The sequence below is a fragment of the Balaenoptera physalus genome (assembly GCF_965194825.1).
Source record: "Balaenoptera physalus genome assembly, chromosome: 20".
Classification (NCBI taxonomy): Eukaryota; Metazoa; Chordata; class Mammalia; order Artiodactyla; family Balaenopteridae; genus Balaenoptera; species Balaenoptera physalus.
The window spans coordinates 12,179,806-12,187,538 of NC_138901.1; the positions used below are offsets into that span (position 1 = coordinate 12,179,806).

Here is a 7,733-nt window from a genome sequence, read left to right on the forward strand (position 1 = left end):
CTCCAGGGCGGCCCCGCGGGCTGGCCGGCGCAGGATGGGGGAGGACGCAGGTCCCTGGGGTGAGTGAGGGAGGTTCACCCGCTAGCTCCCTGCGGTTCGCGCGGCCCGCACCAGTGGGGGTCCCCTAAGCGGCTCGGTGGGGCCCACTAGGTTGACCTGCCGGGCCGCGGCCGCTTTAAGGCGCGGGACCCGCCCCCGGGCTCGGGGCGGGGTCTTACAGGCCACGCCCCTCAGGCCCCTCCCCCGGGCCGCGCGGGCGCATTGGCTGTGCGGGGCGCGGGTGGCCGGCGGCCCTTTGAACGGACGGCGGCGCGGACCGGGTCGGGTCGGGCCGGGTCGCGGCTGGGGCGGGGCTGGGGCGGGGCCTGTGTCCGGGCTTCAAGAACCGTGTCAGGGCCGGACACCTGCGCTCCTCGACGGCTGTGGCGGCGGCATCCGGGCCATGGCGGCCGAGGCGCGCGTGTCGCGCTGGTACTTCGGTGGGCTGGCGTCGTGCGGGGCCGCCTGCTGCACGCACCCGCTGGACCTGGTCAAGGTGAGTGCGGTGCTGGGAGGGCCCGCCGAGAAGCTCTGCGTGGAGCGGGCGGCGGAGGTGCCCCTCGCTCCCCACTCTGCTACCTGTGTGACCTTGGACTGGTCCCTTGGCCTCTCTGAGGCACTTTCCCCCGCACTTTTGAGGACACTCGTTCTCCCGGCTGACATGTTGAGGGAGTGGTTCTCTGAGCGCAGCTGGAGGCACCCCGGCAGGACCACGCGCTCCCTCTGCCTACTGGGTGCCAAGCACACACACAGAGAGACGGAGGAAGGATGTGGCCGGCAACCCTGCTTTGGGCTGCTTCTTCCTGGGAGGTGGGCACCTGGAAGCCATGATCCCAAGGCTGCATGCAGGTGCTGCCCAGTGAAGGTGATTGTTTCTCTCAGCGAGAAGCAATCACACTGTTTCTACGTTTTTTTGAAAAAATCCTTATGGGTCAGAACAAGACAGAGATTCTCTTGTCCCTGAGGCAGGCCAATTTTCTGCCCTTTTGTCACCACAAACAACAAAGAAGGGCCAGAGGCACAAAGCATATTTTGGCCCGTGGGCCCTGGGCCAGGGAACCTGGGCTGTGGTCTTGTGGGGCCTGTTGGCAAGGGCAGAGCCTCCTGGCCACCCCCTCCCTTCCTTATCCCCACCCAGAGCAGCCTGCACCCCACATTGGCCCCCTGGGAGGGATTGGCACCTGTGTCCTGGGCTGACCCAGCCATCCCTCAAGCCTGGCCACCAGGAAAGGCAGGATTAGCAGATGTTGGGGGTGGGGCTGAAGCTGGTAGCCCCTCTGGCATTTCAGAGACCTGGGAGAGGCCTGCATGGCTCCTGGTAGCCCCCAGGGCCCATGACGTGGCCTGGCAGAGCAGGGCCAGGTAGGAAGGTGCTTTTTGGTTTGTGGAGAGAGGAACCCCTTCTCATGCCTGTTTTGTTTTACTTTCTGGATGCCCGTACAGGTCCCTTTGCCCTCCTCCCTCCCCCATCGCAGGCTCGGGAGGATCAAGCTCACTGTCTCTGCCTGGATGTGGACACAGCCTCCAAGGGCTCTTGGAGCCCTCCCTGGCCCTGGGCCAGCCTAGAGTCACTTGTCCAAGGCTCCTTGGGGCATCACTGCCCCTTGCCCCCTCCCTTCCACCCAGGTGCTGTTTTGCTGCAGAGCGCTTGGGGCGGGGGTGGGAGTCTGGGAGGCCGGCAGACACAGGAATGTGGCTGCCCTCTGGCCCAGGGAGCACACGGTCCTGTGATGGGGTGAAGCGGGCAGTGCCGGCAGCCATGGAGGCCTCTGGCAGGGGAGGCCCTGCCAGGGTTTTTACTTCTCGGCATCGTCTTTGGAAAAAGTATCTTAAAGCTCCTTGATCTCTCTGTTTGCCCCACGTCTTGGCTGAACCCTCACAGTGGCTTCTCGCCTTCACGGAGGCTGCTGTGTGGCCACCCTGCCCCCAGGCCCAGGGCCCTCTGTTCCCGGCTCACAGCACACTGAGAGAAACTGAGGCAGAAGAATCAGTAACTTGCCTCAGCGGGTCCAGCCAGGACCTGACTTGGCTGGAGAGTGTGCTGCAGGGATGGACTCCGAGGCGCCCTTCCCCCTGTGCGCCCCCTGGATTCTCACCCACCTCTTCCGAGTCTCCCATGTTTCTTCAGGTCAACTCTGAGCCCCCCTAACTCTGTCTCTCTCGAGAGGCAGGCGAGGCTACAAAGTGGGCCCCTGGAGTTGCCCAGTGTCTTCATCTAAAGGGTGGAGCTGACGACTCCACCCCATGGCAGGTGGAATTGGGCTCACATGTTGGCTGGTATTTTCTCTTGTGAGATGATGGTGTGAAAAAGAGGTTGGCGCCAGACGTGGACACTGAGTTCCGGCTCCACTCCCCGGCTGGTGCCCTTAGGAGGCTTCAGTTTCCTGTCTCTTAAATGCAGCTGCTGGTAGCACTTGGCCCACAGGCTCAGCATGTAAAGGTGGAAGATTGTGGAAAAGGGCTTAGAGCAGAGCTGGCCCTGGTGGGCTCCAGATGGGCCACGGCTCTGAGCAGGTGCGACCCGCTTCCCCACAGGTGCATCTGCAGACGCAGCAGGAGGTGAAGCTGCGCATGACGGGTATGGCGCTGCAGGTGGTGCGCTCCGACGGCGTCCTGGCGCTCTACAATGGGCTGAGCGCCTCCCTCTGCAGACAGGTACCTCTGGGGGGCTCCCCACCTCCCGGGGTAGTGGGTGGGTGGGACTCTCGGCCAGGGGTCCCTTAGGTCTTGATTCCAGAGCCCACACTCAGCCCAAGGAGGCAGAGGGGTCGCTGGCCTCTCCCAGGCCAGTCGCGCCTCTTGCCCACCGTGGATGCCCTGTGGGCATGGAAGCTACTTTCTCCTTTTCAAGGCTGCTTATGAGGAAGGAACCGCAAGGCCTGGGGAGCCAGCAGCCCCCGGGTGGGTGCAGGGCGTGGCAGTGTGAGATATGCTTCTGCCTTGCACAGGGTTGGCCATGCTCTCACAGCCGGCCCGAGACCGCCGCCTACAGATGGGGATACTGACGCTGGCAGGGGCAAGGCGGGAGAAGAGGAGGGTGCGGGGCCTGGACTCAGCCAGCCCCGGGTTCGCGAATTGGCTCAGCTGCTTGCTGGCCGAGAGGTCCCTGGGTGTCCCTGTGGTCCACGTGGTGATGACCATGCCCTGGAGGGCCAGGGGTGTGGGGGGTGCCCAGCGCCGTCCCTCCACCAGCACCCTCTGAGCTGGGCCCCTTCTCCCCAGATGACCTACTCCCTGACTCGGTTTGCCATCTACGAGACCGTGCGGGACCACGTAACCAAGGGCAGTGAGGGCCCCCTGCCCTTCTACAAGAAGGTCCTGCTGGGCTCCATCAGTGGTGAGCAGCCGGGTGGGCAGCGGCGGGGCAGGTGGGGCGGGGGGCCTTGCCAATGGTCACATGTTGGCTGTTGTGACAGGTTGTATCGGCGGCTTCGTGGGGACCCCCGCGGACATGGTCAACGTCAGGTCAGTGCGGTCCCCGAGGCTGGGGTCTTGCTGTCCCCTGGTGGGGCTGGCCTCACTCGCTGGGGTCTCAGTGTGTTCTGCCTGGAACAAGCCACTCAGACCTCAGGGTCTGGGACGCTGGGGGATGGCGCTGAGCCTGTGGCGGGGCAGCCCTGGGCGGGGCCGGCTGCTCACTGCCAGAGGGAGCCCCTGCCGCCTGCTGGGGTCTGTGGGGCGTCTGGCCCTGCCGCCCCCCTGAACCCTCTGCTTGTTTCAGGATGCAGAACGACGTGAAGCTGCCCCAGAATCAGCGCCGAAAGTGAGTAGCATGGTGTGCCCTGGGGGTTTTGGGGATGGGGCTGAGAAGACCCCTGAGCAGCTGTGCCAGGACCCGGTGGGGACTCCAGCAGGGCACCACTCCTGTGGGGTCACGTGGAGCAGGTCGGGCGGCTGACGGCCTTTGGAAACATACATTGTGAGCGTCTGTTCTGGAATCCTGAGGGGACTTCCGGGACCTCTGGGTTCTTCTTCCCCTGTAGGAGGACCCCGGGGTTGGGGGCTGGACTGGGAGGTGGGCAGGGGTTGGTCACTCTCTACTCCCTCTTGCACCTGTGCACATTTGCATGAAGGGTGGTTTAGAAGTTTAAGTGAGTTTGGTCTTCAAAAGGGTTTGGGAGCTGGGTGGTTGTTTTACACCGTTTTGCGTGAAACCTAAGACACGGGGGATTCTGAGGCCCTGTTTATGGACCGATGCTGTAGTCAAACACTGGGCGTTGGTATCAGCCAGTTCAGGGAGAAGTGTGGCTCCAGGTGATCCCATTGGCCACTCACTGGCCAGAGTATAGGCTGTGGGGAAGGTGGACCAAGTGACGGGGTTGGGAAGGGGGCCCGGCAGGGCGTCCCATCCTCCTGCCCTTGGTAACGGCCTGCAGACAGGACTAGCTTCAGAGCTGGCAGCCCCCCCCCAGAGAGGGTGTTTTCCTGTGGAACTCGGGATCTTCAGGCCCTGGGGTCCACTGAGCAGGGAGACTGCTCTGAGCTGTCAGAAAAGGCCATTGTTCTCTGGCCCCTATGGCACTTTGAGTTCCTCCTGGCCTGTGATGGGGGCGTGGCCTGTGATGGGGAGGACCTTCCCAAGGGAGGCAGTGGTCAGGGAGAGCTTCACATGGGCCCACTCTCTGTCCCCCGGCAGCTACGCCCACGCCCTGGACGGCCTGTACCGCGTGGCCCGAGAAGGTGAGAGGGGAGGTCCTTTGCATGGTGGGGGCTGGGGCAGCCTCCAACTGGGACCCAGGAGCGGGCCTAGGGAGAGCGCTGTTAAGGACTTGGGGGGAGGCCGGAGGGGTTTGGGCCGGGCACCCAACCTCTTCCCTTTCCCCGACAGAGGGTCTGAAGAAGCTGTTCTCGGGCGCAACTATGGCGTCCAGTCGAGGGATGTTGGTCACCGTGGGCCAGGTAGGGCTTCCGCTTGGGGTGGGACTCGGGCAGCATCTGGGGGGCCTGGCCTCAGCCCTCTGAGAGGTCCCATAGGAAGGCAGTGGGCACGAACACACATGGGGCCAGGGAAGTGGGCTCAGGCCGGTCTGGGCCTCATCTGTCCACCCAGGTGTGGTGACGGTAGGTGACCCACAGAGCACGTACTTGGTCAGTCCAGCTGGTGTCACTGTGGGCCCCATCTGTCTTCCCCCGAGCTGTGGGCTGTCCCTTGGGCCCTGACCATCCCTGCTTCCCCGACAGCTGTCCTGCTATGACCAAGCCAAGCAGCTGGTTCTCAGCACAGGGTACTTGTCCGACAGCATCTTCACTCACTTTATCGCCAGCTTCATTGCGGTGAGTGGCGGAGGTGGGGCCCTGACCCGCCTTGGGAGCTGAGGGCGCCTGGGATGAGCAAGGGCTCAGAACGGCAGGAGGCTTTGGCAAGTCTGGTGGCTGCCCCTCTCAGGCTGCATTAGTAGGCGTCAGGGTCCTGGGGAGGAGTCCATGGATCCCCCAGAGCCCAGGCCGAGACTGTTCCTGTTGTCCCCCATGGCCCTGCGGACAACTCCTGGGGGTCCAGGATAGGCCTGTGTTGAGGCGGGTGAGGGGTGCCCACCCGCCCTGCCTGGCAGACCCATTGGTGACGACTTGCCTTCCAGGGTGGATGCGCCACATTCCTGTGCCAGCCCCTGGACGTGCTGAAGACCCGGCTGATGAACGCCAAGGGCGAGTATCAGGTGAGTGGGGGCCCCGCCCTGCTGCTGCTGCTGGGTGAGCCTGTGTCCTTGTGCCAGGGTGTGGACGAGGCTCTGCTCCTCCACCCACACCTGCATCCCTCCCAGTTGCCGTCAGGCCTGTAGCAGCCTGGGCCCTGTGTGTGTTTTTGGTTTTTTAAAATAAATTTATTTATTTATTTATTTATTTATGTTTGGCTGCGTTGGGTCTTCGTTGCTGAGCGCGGGCTTTCTCTAGTTGTGGCGAGCGGGGGCTACTCTTCGTTCCGGTGCATGGGCTTCTCATTGCCGTGGCTTCTCTTGTTGCAGAGCATGGGCTCTAGGTGTGCGGGCTTCAGTAGTTGTGGCACGTGGGCTCTAGAGCACAGGCTCAGTAGTTGTGGCGCACGGACTTAGTTGCTCCGCGGCATGTGGGATCTTCCCAGACCAGGGCTCGAACCCGTGTTCCCTACATTGGCAGGTGGATTCTTAACCACTGTGCCACCAGGGAAGCCACCCGTGTGTGTTTTTAAATCAGATTCTTTGACACGTTAACAGAGGCAGTTGGGTCACTGCAGTCAGTGAAACTCAGCACGGTGCAGGTCGGCAGGTCCAGCGCCTGGGGCCTAGCACCTGTCCGAGGCTCCCTCCATCACTCACGGTGTCTTCTGTGTCTTTATGGCAGCCGCTCAAGCACTGTAGGTGCCTGGCAGGTCAGCCTGGCGCTGGGTGTGCTTTCAGATTCTAGTTTTGTCTGGTTAGTGGGCAGGGCAGCCCTTGACCTTTGTGCCTGCCGACCCCACCTCCCATGTTTACCTTTGAACTTCCAGGCTGTTTTGCACACTCATGCCCGCCATCAGGTGCGGGGGTGGGGGTGGGCGTTTGTGCCTTTCGAGAAGCAGCTTTCCATCTTATTGCATTATCTTGCATTTTTTGCAGGGTGTTCTGCACTGTGCCATGGAGACAGCGAAGCTTGGCCCGCTGGCCTTTTACAAGGTTAAGCAGGGGCATGGCTGGGGCAGGGGGGTAGGGCAGGGGGGTTCCCTCCAGGGCTGTCTTCACGTCCCCCCTCCTCTCTCCCTCAGGGCCTCGTGCCTGCCGGCATCCGCCTCATGCCCCACACCGTGCTCACGTTTGTGTTTCTGGAGCAGCTTCGCAAACACTTTGGCATCAAAGTGCCGTCCTGATGTGGCCGTGGGAGCAGCTGGGTCATGCCCAGCCCCCTGCCTCAGTTTTTTCCAGAGTCCTGGAGGGTCAGCAGCTGAGCGCTGCCCTGAGCCCAGCACCTGCCTGCCGTGCTCCGGCCCCCTCCTCCCTGGCTCAGGACCCCCGCCCCAGCCTGCCTGGCCAGCCCAGTGACCGTCGTCCCCTCCTGAGCTGCTGCCCACACCTCCACCCCCGGCTGCCCACCCCAGGCTCTCCCCACCTGATGTCCAGCGGCCTCCTCTGCACACCAGTGACTCCCTCGGAGGGAGGTGCCTAGGCCCCAGGTTCAGTTTTCTCTCTCCCCAAGTAGGCAGTTAACCCTGGAGTTGGGAGGGGCAGGCTGTCCAGGCTTTCTGGGGTCTGGGGTCTCCAGCCCCTGAAGTCTCTTCCTTTCACTAAGCCCAGGGCCCCCAGCACTGTCTTCCAGCAGCTTCCACTGAGGACCTGGGTGATAGAGTGGGGGGGTGGACCCCCAGCATCACTCACCGAATGACACGTGCACCTGCACTTTCATCCCAGGAGAGGGACCATAGCTTTTATGATGTTCTCAAAGGTAGCTGCGCACCCACAGCTGCCAGGCCAGGGCAGAATGAGTACCCAGGAGGGAGGGTCTGGGTGTGACCCGCAGGTGCCCCACACCCCTGCTCCCCTGGTCCAGCCCATCCCCAGTTGCTTTAACAATCAGTTTCACCAAAACCTCTCAGTGCCAGCAGGCGGCTGCTGTCTTCATGGAGCGTGCAGTGTCCCCTCCTGGCTCCCTGGGCAGGAGTGGCATGTCCACAGGGGCTCCTGTCTACACAGCGGTCACTTGCAAGGTCCCCAGCAGCTGGTCAGCCAAAACGCCACCGCCCAGGT

At 62.9% G+C, this 7,733-nt stretch overlaps 1 protein-coding gene across 2 annotated transcripts; it reads left to right on the plus strand.

Moving 5' to 3' along the window:
- Window positions 1-337: 337 nt before the first annotated feature.
- Window positions 338-7,004, plus strand: SLC25A10 (solute carrier family 25 member 10). Of its 2 annotated transcripts, none has more exons than XM_082442180.1 (11): window positions 338-535; window positions 2,575-2,694; window positions 3,262-3,376; window positions 3,456-3,504; window positions 3,761-3,802; window positions 4,676-4,719; window positions 4,868-4,938; window positions 5,221-5,313; window positions 5,619-5,696; window positions 6,612-6,668; window positions 6,824-7,004. In XM_082442180.1, the coding sequence occupies exons 1-11, from the start codon at window positions 443-445 to the stop codon at window positions 6,857-6,859; spliced, it is 798 nt and encodes a 265-aa protein (XP_082298306.1). In that variant the 5' UTR covers window positions 338-442; the 3' UTR covers window positions 6,860-7,004. The 2 variants fall into 2 exon arrangements, with proteins under 2 accessions (XP_082298306.1, XP_082298305.1); XM_082442179.1 differs by having other exon boundaries at window positions 340-535; window positions 6,758-7,004.
- The last annotated feature ends 729 nt before the right edge of the window (window positions 7,005-7,733 follow it).